The sequence below is a fragment of the Myotis daubentonii genome, chromosome 19 (assembly GCF_963259705.1).
Source record: "Myotis daubentonii chromosome 19, mMyoDau2.1, whole genome shotgun sequence".
Classification (NCBI taxonomy): Eukaryota; Metazoa; Chordata; class Mammalia; order Chiroptera; family Vespertilionidae; genus Myotis; species Myotis daubentonii.
Window position 1 is genome coordinate 12,338,762 of NC_081858.1, and position 26,158 is coordinate 12,364,919.

General features: G+C 48.7%; 1 protein-coding gene across 2 annotated transcripts in view; it reads left to right on the forward strand.

Moving 5' to 3' along the window:
• CFAP251 (cilia and flagella associated protein 251) overlaps window positions 1-26,158 on the forward strand; it is a 50,937-nt gene that overhangs the window by 12,856 nt on the left and 11,923 nt on the right. The window contains exons 6-17 of one of the 2 annotated variants that reach the window (XM_059676081.1): window positions 863-974; window positions 1,226-1,306; window positions 2,476-2,553; window positions 4,069-4,119; window positions 5,929-6,134; window positions 10,192-10,386; window positions 11,100-11,350; window positions 11,927-12,078; window positions 14,292-14,465; window positions 15,474-15,658; window positions 21,864-21,978; window positions 23,808-23,971. In XM_059676081.1, coding sequence (XP_059532064.1) covers window positions 863-974; window positions 1,226-1,306; window positions 2,476-2,553; window positions 4,069-4,119; window positions 5,929-6,134; window positions 10,192-10,386; window positions 11,100-11,350; window positions 11,927-12,078; window positions 14,292-14,465; window positions 15,474-15,658; window positions 21,864-21,978; window positions 23,808-23,971 — 1,764 coding nt within the window. The remainder of the gene's footprint in view (window positions 1-862; window positions 975-1,225; window positions 1,307-2,475; window positions 2,554-4,068; window positions 4,120-5,928; window positions 6,135-10,191; window positions 10,387-11,099; window positions 11,351-11,926; window positions 12,079-14,291; window positions 14,466-15,473; window positions 15,659-21,863; window positions 21,979-23,807; window positions 23,972-26,158) is intronic. The other variant, XM_059676083.1, reaches the window with a different exon arrangement.

Below are 26,158 nucleotides of genomic sequence, written 5' to 3' on the forward strand. Positions count from 1 at the left end.
TCTACCTTCTTCTTTTTTAAAAAATACCTTTTTATTAGCTGTGGTACATTTATATTAGCTGTGGTACATGGAATACTATGCAGTGGTAAAAAAGAAGAATCTCTTACCCTTTGAGACAGAATGGAGGGACCTGGAGAGTATCATGCTAAGTGAAATGAGTCATTCAGAGAAAGACAAGAATCACATGATCTCACTCATATGTGGAATCTAATTAACAAAATAAACTGATGAACGGAGTGGATCCAGAGACATGGAAGCATGGGACAGAGTGCGGAATCTCGGAGGGAAGGTGGGGGAGGGTGGGTAGGTGGGAGGTAATCAACCAAAGACCTCGTATACATATATGCAAGGCCCATGGACACAGACAATGGGGTGGTGAGGTCCTGAGGCAGGGGGTACGGGTGGGCTGGAGGGGGTCAATGGGGGAAAAAGAAGACATATGTAATGCTTTCAACAATAAAGAATTATTTAAAAGTATCTTTTTATTGATTTCATAGAGAGGAAGAGAGAGGGATAGAGAGAAACATTCAATGAGAGAGAATCATCGATTGGCTGCCCCTTGCACGCCCCCTACTGGGGATCAAGCCTGCAACCCGGGCATGTGCCCTGACCAGGAATCGAGCTGTGACCTGGTTCATGGGTGGACACTCAACCATTGAGCCAGGCCGGCCGGGCTCTGCATGACGTAAGGTTCATCCACGTTGCAGTGTGCGTCCGTGCTCATTTCTTTTCACGGCCGAGTAATATTCCGCTGCATGGAAACACCACATTTATTTATCCCCAGTCGTTATGCTTTTGAAGTGGGTCCCTGTGGGAACCAGGGCAGGGCCAGCAAATGCTTGTTCCCCGTCCTGTCTTGCAGGATTCCCGTGCACACAATATTCGACAGCTGCCCGGAAGGCGAAGGCATCAGGGCCATAGCCATGACCCGCGATGCCAAGTATCTGGCAACCATCTCAGATGCCGAAATCCAGGTACAGGGACCTTCAGGGTGGCCTCCGTGGGCTGGCCGACGCGTCCAGAGCGTCCCCGGGAGCCGCTCTGTTCAGGCCACGTGGCATCTGCGATGCTCTTGGGAAGACTGGACTCCACGTTGTCGGGAGCTCTGTGCCTCGCGGCTTAGCCTGGGCACTATGCTTAGTGAACAGGTTCCAGGGTTAACCAGCAGTGTGGTGACTCCAGAGGCCCCCGGACACCCCGTCCTCCTGTCTGCTCTCACTTACAGAAAGTTTGCATCTGGAGGTGGACTTTAGCGGCCGAAACCCCGGCATGCACGCTGGACCTGCCCAAGGAGTACGGTTTTCAGGTGAGTTCAGTCTGAGCCTGGAAGGACCTACCTAAGGTCACTCAGGCCAAGCCAAAGCGACTTCTTGTTTTAGGGGAGTTTTGGTGCAGTAGAGCTTTTTAAAACGTTTTCATAACCGAGATCTCACTTGATTTCTGATAATAACTAACTTTTTTGAATACTTCTTATGTGCAAAATTCTACTGTATTCTTTTTTTTAAAAATATATTTTTATTGATTTCAGAGGGGAAGGGAGAGGGAGAGAGAGAGAGATTGATGGGCTGTCTCCTGCTCTCCCTCCACCGGGGATTGAGCCTTAAACTCTGGGCATGTGCCCTGATGGGGAATTGAACTGTGACTTCCTGCTTCATAGGTCGACACTCAACTACTGAGCCACACCAGCCAGGCTCCAACCCGCTGCTGCTGCTGCTTTTTTAAAAAAATGATGCTTTATTATTGAAAATGTTACATATGTCCCCTTTTTTCCTCCGTTGACCCCCTCCAGCCCGCCCCGTCCCCCCTCCCGCCCTCCCCAGGCCTTCAGCACCCTATAGGCTGTGTTGTGCATATATGCATTCAACGTCTTTGTCCAGCTTGCTTCTTGATGCCACGCCTGCAACCCTGCGTCTCGGGCTGTACCGGTGCCATCTTAAGACGCACGCGGAAAGCCTCCCGGGGTTTCCCAGTTTCTGTTGAGGGATCGTTCAGTCTCTGCATTGCACGCCTCCCTCGCTTCTAGAGGGTCTGCGGGGCTGGTTTTCAGGAAGGGAGCCAGGTCCCCCTGCTGTTCAGCACCTTGGCAGGAAGCAGAATCTCCTTCCAATATTTTGTATTCATTCCAAGCTACCTGTGGGCCTGTCAGATTCAGAAATGTGTACGCAGTGGCCTTTCTCCTCAAGAACACAGAATAAGAGTTGTTGGTGAATGCTGGTTTACTTTTGCTTGTTCTAATTCCTAGATGATGAGCTATAATAAATGAGACTAAGAAAGGGAATGCACTGAGACCGTTAACTTTAATGATCGGTATTTATATTCCTACTGCTTATAAAATGCCACGTCTGCTCTGTTTTAGATTCCTATTCAGTTATGCATTTTAATAAAAATCTCACTTAATTTGAACATTTAGCTTAACCAGAGAGAAACAGAAAATTTATTGTTTATTGTAATATGTCTCCATACTTTATATTTCAGAACTACCTTATTTTTAATCCAACAAATAATAAAGAATTGGTGAGCAATAGTAAAGTACGGGCAATACATTATTTGTGGGTAAGTACAAATATCTCGATTTGTTTTAAATTTACTAACAAACACATGTTCATCCTTTGAGGACAGATGTTTTGGTAATGTAACAATATGTTCTTAGGAAGCAATAAATATATTGAAGTGTTTTGATTTAATTACAGTATTTATTTTAGTCACATTGGAAATTAGCATATTAATTCTGAAGTAGATAATTTAACTCTTATTTAATTTTTAAATAAAAAGTCAAATATCTATATGAATATATTTAACAGGTCTAAAGTATAGGGTAGTGTTTTTGTGTTTTTGAGATCTTGGGCCTTTTAGAAAGGATTAGAAAACAGGTCAGCAATATTTATACTGACACAGGGCAAAATAATGACATTAAAACAAGATCAAAAGTCAAACATAGCCCAGCCGGTGTGGCTCAGTGGATTGAGCGTCGGCCCATGTACCAAGAGGTGTCTGGTTTGATTTCCGGTCAGGGCATATGCTGGGGTTTCAGGCTCGATCTCCAGTAGCGGGCGTGCAGCAGGCAGCTCATCAATGTTTCTCTATCATGGATGTTTCTATCTTCCTTCCTCTCCCTCCTTCCCTCTCTCTCAGAAAAAAAAACAATTAACAACGTATTTTTTTTTGAAGAAGTTAAACGTAAAATTACCATACGAGTCAGCCATTCCTAGGTATAGCCTCAAAAGAATTGAAAACAGACAAAAAATACACACAGGTGTTCACAGCAGCAGCGGCATTCGCAATAACCAAAAAGTTGAACCAAACCAAATGTCCATCAGCACATGAGTGGATAAACAAAAGGTGGTCCATCTATACAATGGGATATTATTTAGCCGTTAAAAGGAATGGAGAGCTGATTTCATCCTACACCATGGGTGAACCTTGAAAACGTGACGCCGAGTGAGAGAGAAGCCAGACACACAAAGTCACGTGGTGTAAATGGAATATTCCACTTACGTGAGAGGTCCGGAATAGGTAAACCCATCGAGACAGGATCCAGAATAGTGGTTCTCAGGGCTGGAGGAGGGGCTGGGGCAGACCACTTAATGGGCAGGGGCTGCCCTCTGGGGAGAGGAATGATGGTTACACAGCACTGTTCACAGACTAAGTATCACTGAATTGTACACTTTAAAAGGGTCAGTGGCTGATTTTATGTGATGTCCATTTTACCTCAATAGGAGATGGCAGTAAATAACAAAAACACATTGCGTGGCTGATTTTCAGCGATAATCATTACTTCAGGTATTTGTGATAGCTTGAGAGCCTTACACAGGTGGAATCCACTCGCACTGACCACCATTTCAGGTCGCAATCATTTGTGGCAATTCTTCACTGTTTGCTCTTCTGGCTGAATGTTTCTGGCTGTCCCTGGAGGTAGCAGTCCTCTTACCTGTAGAAGCTGCGAAGCTCTGAGCCTGTTTAGATGCGTTTGTTCCGATTTTGTTGTTATGTAGTTAGTTCTTCTTTGGGAAACCAGGTCTTTGTTTTAGTAGTGATTTTTTTTGTTTGTTTTTTTCCTGTACTTACCAGTATGAAGAGAGAGAGATACTTATTCACAGTGCCCCACTTTTAACAGAAAAAGTGAGTATGTCCGTCGCTTTTTTATTTATTTATATTTATTTTTCCCCGTCGCTTTTTTATACATCTGGTTTTGTGGAGAATAAACATGTACGTGAGAGCTCAGTCGTTTTGGGCTGCTCTTTGCATGTCTTAATGTAGGGAAATAATATATAAAAATACTTTAGTTGGGTCCTTTACCATATTGAATTTGTCAGTTGAAAATAACGGATGTGCTGTTAAAAATAAAATATTATAGAAAAGGAAGTTTACTCCCATGAGAACATATCCCCCCCAGAAAGTGATGGCTTCAGTGAGCTATGCGTGCACATATGACAAAGAAGGGCACTTAGTATGGAGTCACGTAAGTAGAGTCGTTGAACACAGAGTAGCTGGCTGCTCAGTGTTCAGAGTAATAAAGATACTGAGCCACGCCGGTGTGGCTCCGTGGTCGAGCATCGACCTATGAACCAGGAGGTCACGGTGCTATTCCTGGTCAGGGCACAGGCCCATGTTGTGGGCTTGGTCCCCGGTGTGGGGCGTGCAGGAGGCAGCCGATCGATGATTCTCTCTCATCACTGATGTTTCTTTCTCTCTCCCTCTCCCTTCCTCTCTCTGAAATCTATAAAAGCATATTGTAAGAAAAGATATCGGACATTTAGATTTTTTAAGGGCCAGCAGAAGAGCGGTGAGCCAGGCCTTGGAGGCAGCGCCGTCCTTGCCTGGTCACCCGGAGCGACCGCCTGTGCGGCGGAACTGAGTCCCGTCACCTGCGCATTTCCTGACCTGAGACCCGGGTGGTCTGCGCTCAGCGAGAGCCACAGGGTAGTTTTTCTGCTTCCCGCCTGCACTCCTGGTGTGACTCACAGAAATCCCATGTCGGAGAGGGCACGCCAAGAGGAAAGACGACGACGAGAGGGACGGACATGGGAGAGATGATTCTGTCTGCAAACTCCTGTTTTTCGTAGATCAAATTATCAACAAATAAATGCAGCCCGTTCCAGTTATTCGTGGCCGTTACGCTCCACGGAGTCTCTGTGGTTTGAAATAATAAAAGTGCTTCGTATTGAAACGGGGCTGCTCTTAGGAAAAGCCCGGTGCCCTTGCTTAACCAGTTGTTTTTTTGTTTTTGTTTTTACTGATTCCTCTTGTGTTCAGGCCAGACGAGGTAAACCTTAGGATCTTAGACAATCGGGCGGCAGACGTACTGCGTCGTATGACAGACAGACTGCAAGTTCCTCTCCTTTATTTCATTTGCTGATCCCTCGTGGAGCGGGGCCACTCCCTGCTCTGGGTTCTCCCTATACCTCCCCTCTAAGACGTTGTCTAAGGCCACCCCGTGCCTTACTCTACGTAGCACAAGCTTCACAGGGAGCCTGAGGGACGCTCGTGTCCAGTGCTTCACTCCCGCTGCTGAGGGTAACGGATGGTCCCAGGGGGGCTGGGAGAACTGTTTTATGGAGTCTCGCGGCTGGGGTGTGCTTCTGCCCACGGCAGACCTCGGTTTCTTTACCCGTCTCTGAAACCTCAGCGAGGAAAGTGGAACAGGTAGGAGCAGAGCTTGGCCACTCTGGCATTTGCTTTCAGCAAACAGTTTAATGGACAGAATACACAACCCTTCACTCAATCTTAGCACGTGAGCTTCAGAGCTGCCTGGGCCAGGGCAATCCACAGGGGAGCGTTTTTTTTTAAGGGATTGATCTGTGCTTTTTAAACTTTTGTATCTTTTTCTACTATATTTCAGGGCGGTGTTATAAAACGCCACGTGTGGGTAAACAGCTTGTTTTATGCGTCTCACCAACGATAGCTCATGATCTGCCTTTTGAAATGCAGACGTTCAACAAGCACGTGGGGAAGTTCAGCCAGTCCATCTTTCACCTGAATTTCACCCAAGTCCTGTCGGCCACCCTGGAAGGGAAGCTGGTGGTCTGGGATGTGTACCGCCCACCGCTGTCTGCCTCCACCCTCCCCTACATCAAGCCTTGTAAACTGGTTCACTTGCAGAAAGAGGGTATCACTGTGCTTACTACGGTTGACAGGTAATTAACGGAACTAAAAAGTAGCTGTAGATGATTATAAAAATACTAGAGGCCCAGTGCACGGATTCGTGCACATTGAAAAGAAATTAATTAGAAGGCGGCCGGTGGGGTGAGACTGGGCGAGATGGGCTAGACACACCTTGGAGCCAACCTCCTGAGGTCCCTCCTCAACTGGCCATACCTGGGGTGGCGCCGGGGCTCAAAGGGCGTCTGTGGAATGAGTGGGGTCCCTCAGGCAGGTGGGGTCCCTCGACCTGGCCTGCAGGGATTGGACTGAAACCGCAGTCCAACATCCCCTGCGGGGTCCGGAGTGTGAGAGGACACTCTGCAAAGTTGCCGTCACTCAGCAGCTCCTACATTGAGTATCTGCCCCTTGGTGGTCAGTGTGCGTCATACTTACTGGCCGGTTGGCCAGTTGGCTGGCTGGCCGGTCGCTTAGCTTTTTATATATATATACTAGAGGCCTGGTGCACAAAAATTTGTGCACTGGCAGGGAGGGGTGTCCCTCAGCCCGACCTGTGCCCTCTCACAGTCTGGGACCCCTCGGGAGATAACCACCTCCTGGCTTAGGCCCGCTCCCCGGGTGGCAGATGGCAGGCCTGATGCCGCAGTGCCTGCCCCACCTCCCCGGGTCACACAGGGCAGGCCCGATCCTGCAGTTGGGGCGGGCGGTGGATGGCGCTGTCCCACCCTGCCCGCCTGCAGTATGCAAATTTAACGGCCATCTTTGCTGGGTTAATTTGCATACTCTTCTGATTGGCTGATGTGCGTAGCAAAGGTACGGTCAATTAGCATCTTTGTCTTTTATTAGTGTAGATATTTCATTTCTTAAAAAGACCATCAAAGTCTTTTATAAAATTTTATTTATTGATTTTTAGAGAGAGAGGAAGGGAGGGAGAGAAACACCGATTTGTTATCCCACTTATTCATGCATTCATTGGTTGATTCCTGTATGTGTCCTGACCGGGGATCGAACCCACAATCTTGGCATATAGGGATGATGCTCTAACCAACAGAGCTACCTGGCCAGGGCCTATAAAAGTATTAAAAACCCTTTTAAATGTATACCTGTATTTTGTATATGCATAGAATATATCCAGGGACATTAGTTGAGCTCAGTGGATAGAGTGTTGACCTGGGGACTGAAGGGTCCCAGGTTCAATTCCGATCAAGGGCACATGCCTGGGTTGCAGGCTGGATCCTCAGTAGGAGGCATGCAGGAGGCAGCCAATCAATAATTCTATCATTGATGTTTCTATCTCTCTGTCCCTCTCCCTTCCTCTCTGAAATCAATAAAAAAAAATATATATTTTTTATAAAAAGCCTTCGCCTCAGAGAGAGAGTGTTCCCATTCCAGATACATCCCTATCTTGCTGAGTGGGCAGAGAACTGAACTTCCTCAAGCTTCCATTTTTCCATCTGTAAGATGGGCACAATAGTATCCGTCTCTGAGCGATTTCATGAGGAGTTAGGGAGACAAGGCATGTTAAACGCTTAGCTCACTGTCTGGCACAGGGGAGCTCTGAGCCAAATAGTCCTCATTGGTGTGATAGAGAAGTTCCCAAAAGGATGGAGAAAAGCCCCTAAAGACAGGACCCTGCCCGTATGGTTGGAGTCCCCGTGCCACCTGCTTTCTGAAAGCTGCTTTGCTTTCCCTCTCCTTTCCTTTTTCTTTTTTTTTTTTTTTAAAATCCTCACCAGAGGATATTCTTTCATTGATTTCTAGAGAGTGGAAGGGAGGGGGAAAGACACACACACACACACACACACACATACACACACAGAAACATTGATGTGAGAGAGACACACTGACTGTTTGCCTCCTGCACACGCCCAACCAGCGCTGGGGATCGATCCTGCAACCCAGTTACGTGCCCTGGACCAGAGATTCACTGAGCCAGACAGGCCAGGCCCCTCTCCTTTCTTTTATACAGCAGACACGGAGGCCCTGGTGCAGGTGGACAGAGAAACGCAATTGTCACCCTCACTCGGCGGTGCGAAGAGATCAGTAGTAGAACTGCAGTTCACGATGCCATCAACCTTGTATTAGTCGGGGGTTAGGGCCCAGGAAAGACCAGGCCTCGGTCCCCCCCCCCCCCCCCCCCCCCATGTTAAATGAAACCCAGCCAGGAAAGCTCTCTGAAAATGCGTGGCCTGCTTTGCCGTTTCTTTCCAGCAGAGGGCAGTGAAAGGCGTTTTCACCAATTACACAGCCCACCTGCCTTGCTTATTAATCAGAAACCTCATTTAATCACTTTGGGTATATAAGAGGAAACTCCCTCCACCTTCCCCCCCCAACTTCCCCCGTGATTAGAATTCTGTCACAGGCTCAAAAAAAGCAAGTCCTTGCCCTAGCTCAGTGGTTCTCAACCTTGGCTGCCCATTAGAATCCCCTGGGAATCTTTTTAAAATCCTGATTTCTGGGCCTCATCCTCCGGAAATTCTGTTTCTTTGTTATGGGGTGGGGCCACAACATTAGTAACAATGAAACAATTTCCAGAGGATGAGGCCCAGAAATCAGGATTTTAAAACGATTCCCAGGTGATTCTAATGGGCAGCCAAGGTTGAGAACCACTGCCCTAGCTGGTTTGGTTCAGTGAATGGAGCGTCGGCCTGCAGACTGAAGGGCCCCAGGTTTGATTCCAGTCAAGGGCACAAGCCTGGGTTGCAGGCTCGATCCCCAGTAGGGAGTGTGCAGGAGGCAGCCAATCAACGATTCTCTCTCATCATTGATGTTTCTATCTCTCTCTCTCCCTCTCCCTTCCTCTCTAAAATGAATAAAAATATATATATATATATATATATATATATATATATATATATATATATATATTTTTTTTTTTTTTTTTTTTAAAGCAAGCCCATTAGGGATGGATCTGAGGACTGGAAATAAAAGCATCTTTGCCTTTGGCTGTGGTGATTGGACAGGGTTTTACAGTCGCTCTAACAGCAACGCCTTCTTTTTTAAAAAAAAATTTTTTTAATTGTTTTTTAGGGAGAGGAAGGGAGAGGGATAGAGAGAGAGAAACATCAACAAGAGAAACATCATTGATCTGCTGTCCCCTGCACTCCCCCTACTGGAAATGGAGCCTGAAACCCAGCCATGTGCCCTGACCGGGAATCGAACCGTGACCTCTTAGTACCTGGGTCGACGCTCCACCACTGAGCCATACTGGCCGGGGGAAGTTGGGGGGGAAGGGGGGGAGTTTCCTCTTATATACCCAAAGTGATTAAATGAGGTTTCTGATTAATAAGCAAGGCAGGTGGGCTGTGTAATTGGCGAAAATGCCAATTTTCTTATAAAACGCCCATTTGCAGCTTGTGAGATCTTGGAAGGCCGGTAGACAGCCTCTGTGGTTGTCTGCAGTCTCAAGGCGGAGAATGTAAGTCACTGTGGCTGGTCTCGGAGAGCAGGGGATCATAGAGCAGAGAGCAGCGACTGTGTTGGACACACCTGGACCCCTGCATGGTCTCACTCACCACGTGGACCTGAAAGGGTTACCAGGCATAAGTATGTTCTGTACAATATTGGGGACAAACTTACACTAAAAAATTATTCATTGTCCGGCTGAAATTCACATTTAACTGGGCTTTCTGCATTTTTATTTGCTAAATCTGGCAACCCCAGGCCCTGAGCAGGTTTCTTAACTTCTCTGAGCCTTAGTTCCCTAGCTGTAAAGGGGATAAGAGCAAAACCAGCCTCACAGGGCAGACCATTAAGTGGAGTTTTTACAATGCCCAGAAGGAATCCAGAGCCTGATATACAATTAAGTGCTCAGTACATGGTACTGAGGCCCTGGCTGGGTAGCTCAGTTGGCTGGAGCATCATTCTGATACGCCAAGGTTGCAGGTTCAATCCCCAGTCAGGGGACGTGCAGGAAGCAACCAATAAATGCATAAATAAGTGAAACAACAAATCAGTATTTCTCCCTCTCCCTCCTGCCCCTTCCTCTCTCTCCAACCAACAACAATTTTTTTTTATTTGAAAAAAATGTTTAAAAATATAGACGGTACTTATTACTATTCTTTAACAAACTGATGTTATTCTCCATTTCAGCTATATTGTCACAGGTGACGTGAAGGGTAACATTAAGTTCTACGATCGCACCCTGTCCATCATTAACTGGTTCAGCAACTTCAAACTGAGCTCCATAAGAACGCTGTCCTTTTCAAAGACCCCGGCGACGCCTCCTACCGAGAAATCAAACTACCCTTCAGACTGCACTTTAAAAGGTGACATTTTTGTCATAAGGTACGTTGTTCCTGAATCTAGTCGTCTGAATGGTCAGAAAGGATTGTCCGGGAGTGTCCACCTCATTCCTGGGATGGGAAGTGAGGGAACCGGCCGTCCGGGTCAGCCCTGAGCATAGCTGGTAGATGGGTCTCTCTGGCTGATTATAATCCCGACTCATTTTTAAAAATGAAACATTAATTTCATATGAAGATTCTTCCGTGACTAGAAGCTGCAAGGGCTTATCCCTGAGCTCTGATCCCTGCTCCGCCTGGAGTCCTTCGCTTGCAGGCTGGTCTCTTCTGGAAGCCGAGTTTGTCCTCGCGGCGCAGTTAAAGGCCTTTGATAATTAATAGCCATAACATTTCAAGACGGAATTATCTGTGAGCCTGCTCAATTACCCTGGCGGTATCTGCAGGCGCGGCTGTATGTGTGCGCCCAGCTCCATATTTGCATACACAAATGAATATTTGCATGTGCAGATTAGCTAATTGTACAACCGACTGTCCATCTGCATGCCTAATGACTCAATTTCCATGGAGAAATGTGGGCTTTTTCACTTGCAAATGGAGGCTGTTGGGGGTGCGTGGTATATTTTTGGAGGCGGTGGGTTAATAATGTCACTAAATTACAGACGACAGAGGCGTTTCATGGGCAATTAGAAGCAGCGTGGCTGGCTGGCGCGCCCGTTCCCTGCAAACGCTGATGCTGTTTGGTCTCTCCTTGGCAAACAGGAATTTTATCATCGGAACATCTGATGCGATCGTGTACCACTTAAAGGCAGATGAGACCAAACTGGAGAAGTTACTCGTAGAGCCCAAGGAAGCCATTTGTGCCATCTCCTGCCACCCATATCAGCCCCTCATCACCATCGGGAGTGCCTGTGGCATGATCAAAGTGTGGGATTATGAAAAGAAAAGATACCTTTTCAGCAGAGTCTTCGAGAAGGGGCTTGGAATCCAGAGTCTGACCTACAACCCCGAAGGTACTTTCGTTGTATCCGCCTCTCTCAGGTTCCAGAGCGAAGCAGACACAATGGCCGGCTGTGGCTGTCACAGCTGCTGGGAGTTGGCCGTGACACGACTCCCTCCGCCTGGCCAGACGAGACGCCTTCTCCCTCTGGCTCCTGCAGCCCTCCGTGCTTAGGGCCTCTGAGCGTTCCTCCCAGGCTGTCATGCTTTTCAGGGTTGTTTTCTCCTACGGGGGACCTTGTCTGTCACTCATCGCTGTCTCCTGGGGACCTAGGACAAGGCCTGGCACAGTCTGTGTTTCTTAAATGAAAGAAGCCCTTTTTAAAAAGAAAATTTCTAAAAATTTTTATTGATTTCAAAGAGGAAGGGAGAGGGAGAGAGAGATGGAAACATCAATGACGAGAGAGAATCATTTATCAGCTGCCTCCTGCATGCCCCATGCTGGAGATCAAGCCTACAATCTCTGGGCATGTGCCCTGTCCTAGAATCGAACTGTGACCTCCTGGTTCATAGGTCGACACTCAACCATTGTGCCCCACCAGCCAGGCAAGAAGCCCTTTCACCCACTGTTCTCTGGCTTGTGATTTCAGGAGACCTTCTTGGAGCTGGCTTCATCGAGGGGACAGTTTACATTCTTGATGCGATGTCCTTGGAAAATGGAATCCCAGAGCCTTTCAACTATTCCAGGACCAGCGTGACTCACATCAGCTTCTCCCATAACTCCCAGTACATGGCAACCGCGGTGAGTGTTTTCACTGAGACTGTTCTGTGTGGCTCAGCAACCTTATTTAAAGCCAAAGAGGCACTGGCCCCAGGTAGCTCAGTCTGATTTACAGAGATTGTGGGTTTGATCTCTGGTCAGGGCACATGCAAGAATCAACCAATAAATGCATAAATAAGTGAGACAATAAATCAGTCTCTCTCTCTCTCCCCGCCCCCCCCTCTCTTTCTCCCTCCCCTCTTTTTCTCTCTCTAAAATTATTGTATTTTTTTTTTAAAGAGAGGGGGCCCTGGCTAGTGTAGCTCAGTGGTTGAGCATTGACCCATGAACCATGAGGTCAGGGTTCAATTCCTAGTCAGGGCACATGCCTGGGTTTCGGGCATGCAGGTTGAGAGTAGGTAACTCACATATGGGGAAGAAGGTAGCGGTGTCTCTGACACCACCTCGTCCCCACCTCATTCTCTGTGGAAGCCCTGACTCCTTTTGCCTTTGTCTCCCCATCTCTATATCCAGATACAAATGAAAAGGTAGACTTTTTTCCTAAAAAGCATGATGGTTTGTCCTGACAGGTACAGGCATGCCAGTAGGGGGCATGCAGGAGGCAGCCATTCGAAAATTCTCTCTCATCATTGATGCTTCTCTCTCTCTCTCCCTCCCTCCCTCCCTCCCTCCTTCTCTGAAATCAATTTAAAAACATTAAAAAAAAGGGGGGGTTGGGAGGTTAGAGAATAACTGCTGAAGGATATAGGATTTTTGATGATGGACGTACAGCTCGGAATATACTAAAACCCATTGATCCGTACACTTTAAACGAATTGCATTGTATGTGAATTATAGCTCGATAAAGCTGTTATTAAAAGAGGAAAGGGGTGGGGTGAGGGGACTTTTGCCTGAAAATAAGGCCAGGGCCTCAGAACTTCTAAGCGTGGACCCTGACAACTACTTTGGTTTGTTAGTTTTGGGACCCCTTCTCTGCATCCATTCTTTCATCTGCCCCTTTCATTTTTGTGACGAGATGACATTCTCCTTTATCTCAAAGCGAAGTCTTCCCCCCGCACCTCGGGTTCTGTCCTCCCCTCTATGAATGGGGTTCCCGAACCCAGTGAAGATTTCCTCCGCCCTCGCCCTCTCCCTTCCTGCCGGTTCTCTTCGTCGCGTTCTCATCCTGCCTGGGTGTCTGTGGGAAGAGACGAGGCAACCGTCTTCACTCGACAGAACCGCCGTCCACCCCTCCGGTGCCTCCCCAGCACCTCCGGCCTCAGCCTGACCTGCCTCCCGGTCAGATCACAGCACTGCCAGCGGCCAGCAGCCACCGTGCCCCCGCCACACACCCCCTGCGTGCCCTTCAGGCCACTGTCGCCCACTCTGACCGTGTCACTCTCATCCATGATACTTTTTTAAAAAAAATTTTATAATGAGCATGTGTCATTTTTTAGGAGAACAATAAAGTCATTTCTTTGTTTTGTTAATCCTCACCCAAGGATGTTTTTTCCATTGATTTTTTTAGAGAGAGTAGAAGGGAGGGAAGGAGAGGGAGAGAAAGAGAGAAACAACAATGTGAGAGACACATTGATTGGTTGCCTCCCAAATGCACCCCTGACCAGGGCTAGGGATTGAGCCTGCAACCCAGGTACCTGCCCTTGACTAGGAATCAAACCCACCACCCTTTGGTTCAAGGGCCGAAACTCTACCCACTGAGCTACACTGGCCAGGGCTCAACCATCATGCTTTTTAGGAAAAGTCTACCTTTTCATTTGTAGCTGGATATAGAGATGGGGAGACAGAGGCAAAAGGAGTCAGGGCTTCCACAGAGAATGAGGTGGGGACGAGGTGGTGTCAGAGACACCGCTATCTTTGTGAGTTATCCACTTTCAACCTTAATTTTCTCATCTGTAAAATGGGCATCATTTTACCACTTGCTCCAATAGACCAAGATTTATTTTCAGACAAAATATTCTCACAGCAAAATTGGTACAAAAAACATAATGATGATTTTTTTTAAATTGCTTCTTAGAAAGAGACAGAGAGAAACATCGAATTGTTGTCCCACTTGTTTATGCATTCATTGGTTGCTTCTTATACTGGTATGTGCCCTGACCGAGACTGAACCCATAACCGTGGCACCCTGGGACGACGCTCTAACCAACTGAGCTACCTGGCCAGGGCAATAAAGATTATTTTTAAGTTAAAAACTGTAAAAAAAGAATAACTTCCGTTCTTTTGCTCATATGCAGGATGCAAATTTTACTGTGGCTGTTTACATGGTCAAGGTCAGAAATAGTCAGAGGGTCTGGGAATACCTGGCACGGCTGCGCTCTCATCGCCAAGGCATTCGAAGCCTCCTGTTCGGGGTCCATCTGGACAGCAATGAGCCTAGATTGCTGAGCCTCGGCAGAGACAGGCTCCTGGTGAGCCGGTCCTTTCCGTTCACCGGCCCCTGCGTCTCACTCTTGTTCCCTCCCCGGTGTCCGGCACAGACCCGGGCCCACTCTGTGTGTGTGTGTGTGTTGGAGGCAGTGAGTGTACCGAGAAGTAGTGTAAACCTCCCCGAGTCGGTACTTGGTCTTAACACGGCTCCGACTCGTGTCCTGAGTGAGGAGGCTTCTGGGAAGAGGTGCGGCGGCGGCAGGGAGGTGGGGTTCCCACGGCATGGAAACCCGGCCGCCCCCGCCTCTCTGTAATTTGGAAAGCCGACACTCACCGACACTTCTTCCCCAAATGTCACACCTCACGGAGAATGTGAGATAAGAGGGAAAGGTAGGGACAGCGTCAAAAGTAATGCTACATGATCAAGCCAAGAGCATTCGAAATCAACCAGTCTGTGTATCTGTCCATCATCTTAATTTCCCTCCCCTTCCTTCCTTTATTCTATCCATTCACCTATCCACCCATCCATCCACCCATCCGTACACCCATCCATACATCCATCCTTCCTTCCATCCTGGTTTGGCCACCAAAACCTACCTGTGGGTGAAATTCAGCAGGCCGCTGATTTATGACTATCAGGTGCTGAGACTTAGGTATGAATGAGTTCCTGCCCCCAAGATAATGGGGAAAGGAAGCCATATAACATACTAGTAACTGTAAGAGTTCAGGTTTTGGAGTCAGCTGGACCTAAATTTGAATCCTCACTTTACACTTCTTAACTGTGTGACCTTGGGCAAGCCCCTGCACCTCTCTGAACATCGGTTTTCTCATCTGTAAAATGGGCACAGCAGTACTACTTGGCTTGGGAGTGGTGAGCATTAAATGGCATCATGTTTCAGAGCGCTTACTCCTCATTTTGCTCGTAATGAATACTTCCTCCTGGTAGCTTATTAGGTTAAGGGTCTAGCCCAGTCTTCTCTTAGAATAGGACTTTGGGCTGACTTCATCCAGCTCTGTCTTCATGTTTGTCCGTCTGGGCGCCTCTGCAGATCGAGTATAATCTTCTCGGGAGCTACAAAAACCACCTGGAAGTGCTGGACATTCACCAAACTGACCAGGGCAACTACCCCACCTGTATGATCTGGTACCCACCACTCACCAAGGAACTCTTCCTGCTCATCTCCAACAGCGGCTACAAAGTGAAACTTTTCAATTCTACCACCAAAATGTGCAGGTATGCCCTGGGGGTTCCCACTAACATGGCACGTAATTCAGTTTCTCAGCCCCTGGCCTAAGTCAAGTCGCAGCTTAAGGACCTGTGAGCAGCACAGCTATCACTGGTTTTGCAGAGGAGGAAACTGAGGCACAGATAAGGTCACAGGGCTGGGAAGTGCCAGAGGCAGGATTCCAGCCCAGAGCCCTTGCTTCTGAGCCCCACCCTGCACAGAGATAAGGCACCCAGAACTCAGTGCCTGAGGCGCAGTGAAGGAGCCAGAAAAGTCACCAATGCTCAATAAAATCTTCCATTCTGCTTTGGCCGGTGTTCTCAGTGATTAGAGTGTCGGCCCAGGAACCAAAGGGTCACGGGTTCAATTCCTGGTCAAGGGCACATACCTGGGTTGCAGGATCGATCCCGGCCCACGGGTACATGTGGGAGGCAACTACTCAATGTGTCTCTCTCATATCAATGCTTCTCTCTCCTCTCTCCTCTCTCTTCTCTCCTCTCTCTTCTCTCCTTCTACTTCTCCCTCCTTCCCTTCCACTTTCTCTAAAAAAATCAATGGAAAAAATATCCTGGAGTCAGGATTTAAAAACACCTCCCACTATTCGCCGGTGGATGAAGACAGAGGCAGCCAGTTCAGTGCCAGGTGGTTTGACTGATCTGACTCCTGGTTCCGAGGAGTTTCCCAGGCCACGGAGGGCCTTCCTGTGTTTACTCAGCATTTCCTGAGCCCCTACCTGAGCCAGGTGCTGTTCTAGGTGCTGAAGGTGAGGATGCCAGCAAAACCATGTTTCATCACGGAATTTGCATTTTAATGGGAGGAGTGGAGTTCCTGGGCGAGGCTGGGCTGGAGAGCCGAGGGCAAGAACACATGGTGCTTTAGAGCCATGAGCCAAGAGAAGGTTCCAGAAGGGAAGGGGGCCTGGAGAAGAGGTCCAGGGACCAAGCCCAGTGCATCCGAGAGCAGCAGGTCCTCCGCCCCAAAGCAGGTCTGCATTTGAGGTCGGCCTCTGGTGCTGCTTGGCCTGGCCCCCGGTCGGCTCCTCGTGACAGTGCCGACTACTGTGCACCATCCCTGCGGGGGCCCGGCTCTGCCCTTTTTTCTTTTCTTTTTTTAAAATATATTTTATTGATTTTTTTACAGAGAGGAAGGGAGAGGGATAGAGAGTTAGAAACATCGATGAGAGAGAAACATCGATCAGCTGCCTCCTGCACACCCCCTACTGGGGATGTGCCCGCAACCAAGGTACATGCCCTTGACTGGAACCGAACCTGGGACCCTTCAGTCCACAGGCCGACGCTCTATCCACTGAGCCAAATCGGTTAGGGCTGCCCTTGTCATCTCATTTCGTCTCAAACAGCCCTGCAGAGTAGGATCCAACCCAGGTCCAGAGGCGACGGAGCAAAGTCAGACAGCGGGGCTGGGCCCTTGAACCTGGCTCTGACTCTGTCGTCCACTTGGCACAAGTGGGCCCTGACGCAGGCCTGGCTTTGGGGTCCTACCTGGTCAGCCCTGCGGGCAGCCTCCTCCGCCTGCGGCCTGGCTGCCTCATGGGTGTGGCTGAGGAGAGCAGGGGCACGAGGCAGGAGAGACAGTGAGAATCGCTCGTGACCCTGCCCCGGGAAGGGGGTCAGGAAAGTGGTCGACAGCAGCTGGCCCCAGGCTTGAGAAGGTCATTTTAAACCATGTCTCCAGTAAAATGGGTCCCCAAAAGGCCACGACCACCCAGAACTTTTTGAAGTTCTTTCTAGAAGGGCACAAGGAGAAATGACTGAGAAACGCCCCGTCGTGTGGCAGGAACTGGAGAGAAATCCAGCACACTTAAAAAAAAAAAACACACAACTGTGAAAACACGGGGAAGGAGGCATTTGCAGGAAATACATGAAAAGGAGTTTTAGGAAGATTTCAGTCTTTGTACATCACCATTAATGGACACAAACTTATTGGACAAAGAATATCCTGTAGACATGCCCGGTCCTGAGAAGACGGAGTTTGCTGAGCACATGGACTGGGGAGGGCGCCAGGCTTGAAGCTCCGCCGACAGTCACTGACCATTGACCGGGACTTGGAGCCTCACACTCAGGAGTTTCTGCACTTGAAAATCAGCCTGCAATTAGCAGAAAGACCTCCCTCCCTCCCTCCCTCCCTCCCTCCCTCCCTCCCTCCCTCCCTTCCTCCCTCCATCTCTCTCTTTCTTCTCACCAGAGGATATTTTTTCCCATCGAGTTTTTAGAGAGAGTGGAAGGTGGGGAGGGGGGGACCTTGATGTGAAAGAGACACATTGACTGATTGCCTCCCACAGGTGCCCTTGACCAGGAATCGAACCTGCAACCCTTAGGTGCACAGGTTGACACTGTAACCACTGAGCGCCACCGGCCAGGGCAGTATCTTTCTTAAGAAATAAATGTATCGAGATAAACCTAACCATTTTATAGTGGACAAGTCTGGGGCACTGAGTATATTTAGTCACAGTGTTCGCTCTGGTCCCAAACATTTCCATCCATCCAAGTAAAACCCCTCGCGGAAAGCACTGGAAGTACAGGGACAATAAAGCCTGTAACCACCTCAGTTGGGCAGGAGCTGTCTTTTCATGATAAATCCCAAAACGGGTTTCAGATGCATTTCACAGTATTTGAAAGGACGCGGAAAGGCAGTTCACAGGAAAAGGCAGATAAACCTGTGAGCAGATGCTCCCTGGTATTGCACAAATGCAAATGAGAGCAAGACACCGTTCCCACAAATCAGATTAGCAAAGATAAAAGTGTCGGCGAGGGGCCAAGAGGAAGGGCACTTCTCCCCGCCACCCCTGCTGCCGCTGGAAATCGGGGCGACCTTTGGGAGAGCAATCCGTTACCCTCGATTAAATCTGATGGTATCTCTGACTTCCAGGAACGCAGCCTGCACAGGGCTCATAGCATGCCAAGACATAAGTCAAAGGCTGTCTTGTTTGAAAATATTTTTAAAAATGGAAACAATCCAAATGCCCATTAATAGGGGATTAGTTAGATGGTGGCCTGTCAGTGCACTGAAACACGATGCTTTTATTTTTCAAAATTTATTTTCTTTTTTTAAAAAAATATATTTTTATTGATTTTTTACAGAGAGGAAGGGAGAGAGATAGAGAGTTAGAAACATCGATGAGAGAAAAACATCGATCAGCTGCCTCCTGCACATCTCCCACTAGGGATGTGCCCGCAATCCAGGTACATGCCCTTGACCGGAATCGAACCTGGGACCTTTCAGTCCGCAGGCCAACGCTCTATCTACCGAGCCAAACCGGTTTCGGCTCAAAATTTATTTTCTTAATGGAGAGAGAGAGAGAGAGAGAGAGAGAGAGAGAGATCTGTTTGTTGTTTCACTATTTATGCCTTCTGGGTACTTCTTGTAAATGCCCTTACCAGGTATTGAACCTGCAACCTTGGCGTATCTGGATGGTGCTCTAACCAACCGAGCTACCTTGGCCTGGGCCAACATGATGCTGTTTTTAGAAAAGAAAAAAGAAGCCCCAGATGGTTTTGCTCAGTGGATAGGCCTGCAGTCCCGGGTTCGATTCCTGGTCAAGGGCACATGCCCAGGGTGCGGGCTCCATCTCCAGTAGTGGGTGTGCAGGAGGCAGCCAATCCAAGATTCTCTCTTATCATGGATGTTTCTCTCTCTCTCTCTCCCTTATCCCTTCCTCTCTGAAATCAATAAAAATATATTTTAAAAAAAGAAAAGTAAAAAGAAAAAGATAAGCTGTCTGCAGAGAATCATAGAAAAATCTCCAAGATATAACATGAGATGAAGCAAATGGCCAAATAAGCATGAATATATTTTCATACAAATCATACTCATTTAATTTATAGTTTTTCATATAAAATTATAATTATGTAGGTTAGAATATATATAAAATAATTATCGAGTCACACACACCAAACTATTCTCATGATTCTCTTGGGATAAAGGGTACAGCAATGTACTTACAGCTAGATTTTCTGCTTTACGCCAACATGTTTGAAAATTTTCCCAATAAACATATACTTTTTTAATCAGAAGAAAAATGTTAATTTTATGAAATTGTTAGATTTTTTAAAAAATGTAATTTGATTTTTAGAGAGAGAGGAAGGGAGAGAGACAAACATTGATGTGAGAGTGAAACATGGATCAGCTGCCTCCTGCACACCTCCTAATGGGGGTTGAGCTCAGATCCCAGGCATGTGCTCTGACCGAGAATCAAACTGGCAACCTTCCATTGCAGGGGACAACCAGCTGAGACACACTGGCCAGGACTAGGTATTTTAACAATACTAGGTAGTAGTTATACAGCTCCTACTATGTGCTTTATATATATTAACATATTTAGTGCTCACCACAGTCTCAGGGTGTAAGTAGCGTCATTTCCCCTATTTTACCAGAAGAGCCTGAGGCACAGGTTGAATCGCTTGACCTTATTTGTTTATAATTTAAATTTACATCTAATTCACACGCCATAAAGTTTACATTTCCCCCCCAATGGTTTTTACTGTATTCACCAAGTTGTGCAACCATCACCACTATGGAATTCAACCAAATCTCACTCATTTCTGTGTCCCAAGTACCTAACATGATGCTAAAACGGCTGTCGAGTGGATTTGCTCTTTATTTATTCAGCTCATATACCTGGAGTGTCTGCTGTGCCCGCCAGACACTGGCTGGGTGCAGGGGACACAGGAAAGAAACACCTGTATAGCGAGGGGCTCATAATACCATAAGATGAGATAGCCACCAGCCTTACCCAGCACACATCCAGGTGTAGTGGGGTGTGAAGTGTATTAGATTTTGTGGATCCTCTTTTTTTCAAAAGGTACATAATGAAGAATAAAAAATGGCTAGATCCCTGGCCAGTACGGCTCAGTTGGTTGAAGCATCATCCCACGCAGCGAAGGGTCGCAGGTTCGGTTCTGGTCAGGGCACATACCTGGGTGGGGGTGCGGGCGGGGGACATACAGGAGGCAACTGATCCATGTTTCTCTCTCTCTCTCTTTCTCTCTCTCTCTCTCTCTCCCTCTCTCTCTCTCTCGTTTCCTCTCTCTAAAATCACTGAGGGCCTGTCCTCAGGTGAGGATCTATAAAAATAAAAGTGTAATATGCTAGTTAGACCAGATGTGCTTCTGGACGTCCTTCCAGATGACCTTCTGGACGAAGCCAGGGCTGCCCGGGTCCCGGGTGCCTGCTGGTGGCCGGAGGGAAGCCCGGGTTCCAGGTGCCAGAGGGAAGCCGGTGCCGGCAGCTGGGGGAAGGAAGGCCTACTCTTACATGAATTTCGTGCATCGGGCCTCTAGTTAAAACATAAATAAATAAAGGCTAGGCAGTGGTTCTCAACCTTCTGGCCCTTTAAATACAGTTCCTCATGTTGTGACCCAACCATAAAATTATTTTTGTTGCTACTTCATAACTGTCATGTTGCTACTGTTATGAATCGTCATGTAAATATCTGATACGCAGGATGGTCTTAGGCGACCCCTGTGAAAGGGTCATTCGACCGCCAAAGGGGTCGCGACCCACAGGTTGAGAACCACTGGGCTAGGGCCTTCCAGAGCCCCAGAAGGCGTGAGCAAGGGTCCCGAGGCCCAGGTTTTGCTGGCTCAGGGGAAACCCAGCGCTGGGCTTAAGGTCCTGTCTGCGAACCTCACCTCAGATCCAATTCCTAATGCGTGTAAGAGGCTGAATTAAAGAAGCTGCCCGCTGCGGGGAGACGATTCATTATCACTTGACTCGCAGCGAGTTTTTTGGAAATCTGTGTGCTGTGCTGAGGCCGGGTGTCAGGTGCCTGGAACAACCGGCGCATCTCCCTCTGATCTCCTGGCCTGCCACCGGGAAGGGGCGCCGCACGCCTCCTGCCAGCGCGTGTCACTTCCTCGCCGCGGCCTTTTCCCATCCCTCGTCCCTCGTTCATGTACACATTCTCGGGGCATAATGTTCCCTTCACTCAGCTGTCAAGGAGGCCAGTCAGAGGCTCCCTGCTAAAAACGCCTTCACAGTCAGCTCCCCGGGAGCCCTCGCCCGTTTGGAGCTGTTGCCCCCTCTTTACGGCAGCTGTGAGCAGCGGCGGAGAGAGCTCGTCTTATGGACGGGCTCTGCTGAGTGACAAGGCAGGGAATGCACAGTTGGAATCGTGCAGGGGATCATGAAAGGCAGCTAGTCAGAAAGCCCGTGTTCCGATTTGTGGAATTGGAAACGGCTCTCTTCCTCCCGCAGAAAGACACTTCTGGGGCCAGTCTTCGGGTCCCCCATGGAGCAGGTCCAGGTCCTCCCCGTGAAAACCGCCATGGAGCTGGAGAGGCGCTACTTGGTGTTCATCAACAGAGACAAGGTACGCTCTGCTCTGCCTGCCTCGGGAGGCGGCGATCGGTCCCAAGGATTCTATCAAGGATGCTTGGTTTCCTAGCCAAGTCCAGCCCCCTCCACCTGGGTCCATGGTGATACTGACAACGGCCACAGACAAGTGAGGGTGACTCTGAGAAGGCATTTCCAAGCAGACACATGGTCCCCAAAGGATTTTATTCTTCCCAATTTATTTACGCGGGGAAAAAATCCTGCTCGCCCAGTGTGACTTATGGTTGAGCATCAACCTGTGAACCAGAAGGTCACAGTTTGAATCCCTGACAGGGCACATGCCCAGGTTGCGGGCTTGATCCCCAGTAAGGGGTGTGCAGGAGGAGGCCTATCAGTGATTCTCTTTCATCATTGATGTTTCTCTCTCTCTCTCCCTCTCCCTTCCTCTCTCTGAAATCAATCTATATATATAAAAGGCTAATGTGCTAAGTGTCCGACCATCTGACCAGTTACTATGACGTGCACTGGACACCATGGGGCACATGCTCAATGCAGGAACTGCCATGATGCGCACTGGCCATTTACAGAGAAATGGCACCGTGGACCTGGTACCCACAAAGCAACACTAGCTTCCCCCAAGTGGGACACAGGCCCTGCCACCATCCTGGAGTGACAGCCCACCAAATTGCAGCCAATGCTGCTGAGACCCCATGGCGCAAAATTCAGCCCACAGCCCAGCCCAGCCCAGAAACAGTGGCTGTGGGCACTGGGTAATGACGTCACGTAGCAACACCCACCCTCCTCTCCCTAGCGATTAGCCTCCTTGCAGTTTCTTCAGCTCAGGAACACGACTTGCTTTATAGCCAGGTGGAAACATTTTACACTTTAACCAAATGTCTGTGAAGCATTTCCCCGTGCCTCATCTCATTTGATCCTCACAGAAGTCCTGGAGTGGGTAGATAGGAGACTCGGTGGAATCCTCTTTTCTTTTCATTAGCCGGGAAATGGAGATTCAGAAAGCTTAGAAACTTGACCCGACTGAAAAGAAGTAAGAAATGGTGGACCTTGAAAATGACTTCAGGTTTTCTCACTGCACAGAATAGAGTCAAACACTGCTGCAGTTAAATATTTTACCCTTTGCTCTCCCTGCATGATCTACAATAATAATCTGCTTCATGTTGATATTTACTGCTGTGTTGCTGACAATTACCTGAAAGAGAAGTTGGGGTGCTTCACTGGGCTGTAAAAAGTTTAGCCAAATTTGAAAGCAGGTCTGATTAAGCAAGTTTATTCTATATATAGAAAAGACTTACGTGTGATACATATAAAACTCTCACTGGCGCCAATCGCACACATATGTTTTGATCTGTCATTATCAATCATGTATTTGGTTGACACTTCTAGAAAAAGGGCCAATAGCTATATTAAAATATTTCTTCTAATTAATTTCCTTTCAATGTGCACGAATCCATGCACTGGGCCACTAGTAAACATATTTTAAAACATCTTATACTAGTAAAAGAATACAAATTAGTTACACTTAGTTGTGCATTTAATGAGTGACCTATACAGGAAAGCATAAAATCATAGATGTTAGGATTATTCTGGAAAACCTTGGACATCCGTCTATGAAGACGGGAGGAAAGCTCCCCTCTGTGTCCTTGCTGGAACCTGGCATCTCTCTCCTAAGGGATCACCCTGCAGGGGTCTGTGTGTGCGAACCCTCTGCCACCTGAAACGCGCTCACACACCCTGAGCCACAGGAGTCTTCCCAGTGACAGGCCTGAAGGTCACTGTGAAGGTGCCGGGCCCAGCCTGGGACCTGGTCATCCGAGCCTGAATATCCGGTTGCCTGTTCCTTTCCAGGTCGGACTCCAGATCTTACCGATAGATGGCAACCCCCATAAGACCTGTGCTATCGTCTGCCACCCGAACGGGGTGGCCGGGATGGCCCTCTCCCACAATGGCCACTACATCTTCACGGCCGGGGGACAGGACCTGTCTGTGGTGCAGTGGGAAGTCAACCTCAGGTGCGTGTTGGGAGCAGCTTGGCCTGTGAGGTCGGGGGCCAGTGCAGACCCCTTCTGAATACTCAGCAACAGCAGGCAGGTGTTACACCCCAACCAATGCCGGGCACTGTGCCAGGGCCGCAGTTGCAGAGGTTACCAAGGACTCAGGCATTGCCAGGCCCGTGTGGCTCAGTGGTTGGGCATGGAACTATGAACCAGGAGGTCACGGTTCTATTCCCGGTCAGGGTATGTTCCTGGGTTGCGGGCTCGGTCCCCGATGGGGGGGGGGGTGTGCAGGAGGCAACCAAATGGTGATTCTCATCATTGATGAGTCCATCTCTCCTTCTCCCTTCCTCTCTGAAGTCAATAAAACTTTTTTTTTTTTTTAAGAATTTTAAAACAAAAGGACTCAGGCCTTGCCCTCAGGCCACTCCCTGTGGCGAGGAAAGCTTGCTACTCTGTCTGCAGGGGACATGGTATAGCTCTGACCACCAGAGGCTGCTCGCAGAGGACCGGGGCTCCTGTGACTGTCCCCTTGGGCATTCCTGGTGTTGACAGGCTCCTCTGTGTAACTTCTGGCCTTTACCCAGCGCTTCTCTAGAGCCACATGGCTAAAGTGGCCTCTGTACCAACAGAGCCTCTTGGGACTGGACTTGGGCCTGGCCTGGAGGCCACAGAGACGGAGCCCGCACAGCTGGGCACCTGCCTCGATGGCTAACATCAGAGCCAAGAGCCGCATGAAGACTGGGCTGGGACCCCAGGCCCACCTGGCGATCACTCCGGCTTCACCGACCGTGTGTAGGGCTTGTGCAGGGCCCTACTGGGAGGAGTGGGGACAGTTGTGTGGGAGGTGGAGGTGCATGTCAGTTCCCAGTCAACGGCAGTAATAATTTTTTTAAAAATACATTTTATTGATTTTTTACAGAGAGGAAGGGTGAGGGATAGAGAGTTAGAAACATCAATGAGAGAGAAACATCGACCAGCTGCCTCCTGCACACCTCCTACTGGAGATGTGCCCGCAACCAAGGTACATGCCCTTGACCGGAATCGAACCTGGGACCCTTCAGCCTGCAGGCTGACGCTCTATCCGCTGAGCCAGACCGGTCAGGGCGATAATTTTAACTGCTCGTACCAAGTCGGTTCCGGGCCAAGCCCTGTCCGGGTGCTTTCCAGATACTGTCCGATTTCATCCTCACAGCTGCCCTGTGAGGTAGGGGCTGTCGCCGTCCCCACTGTTCAGACCTGGAAACTAGCTCCCGGGGGTTAGGTGACCTGCACTAGCGGTGACGGAGTAGTGGTGGGGTGGGGTTCTCGCCGTCTTTCTGATTCAAGCCCACACCTCAGCAGGCACTCATCACAGCACAAAAATAAAGGGCTTCTTGACAAATCCCTTATTGCATCCATTTAATTCTCACAACAACCTGTGAGGCAGACCCTGCAATTATTCCCACTTTACAGAAGAGGAAACTGAGGCCCAGGAAGGTGAAGTTACCTGCAAGGGGCAGAACTGGGAGTCCAGAGTCTAGATACTAAACCACTTCTCTGCTGTGGTCTACACTGCAGTGTGTTGTGGTTTTTTTTTTAAAAAAAATATTTTTATTGATTTCAGAGAGGAAGGGAGAGGGAGAGAGAGATAGAAACATCAATGATGAGAGAGAATCATTGATCGGCTGCCTCCTGCACGCCCCACCCTGCTGATCAAGCCTGCAACCTGGGCATGTGCCCCGACCGGGAATTGAACCCTGACCTCCTGGTTCATAGGTCGATGCTCGACCACCGAGCCACACTGGCCGGCTGCCGTGTGTTTTAATAACCCACAAGGAGGCTAATGGCCCGGTTAGCAGAGATCCAGTGAGCGGGTTATTGTAACGATTTCATAGTAGTATTAGCATTCTATGCGAGGCAAAGTCGGTCTCATACAAAAGTAGGTTTTCTTACCTTACGGGCCTATTTTTGGAAAACCTGACCCCGTGTTAGAGAGCAGAGGGTTATTTTTATCCGACTGGCAGGGTCCCCTGTGGCCTCCTGAGTGTTCATGGAAGCAGTTAGCGTTGGCAGTTCACCTCTACCACCCGGTGCCCTCGGCCCTGGCCACGTGCAGGTCTGGAGTCACGGGCAGAGCCGCCGTGCAGGAGGACTCCCTCCGGAGAGGCGTGGTCCCCGAAATCGCAGACACCTTGCCAGGCGCCTGCTCTGCCGTCTGCGTGT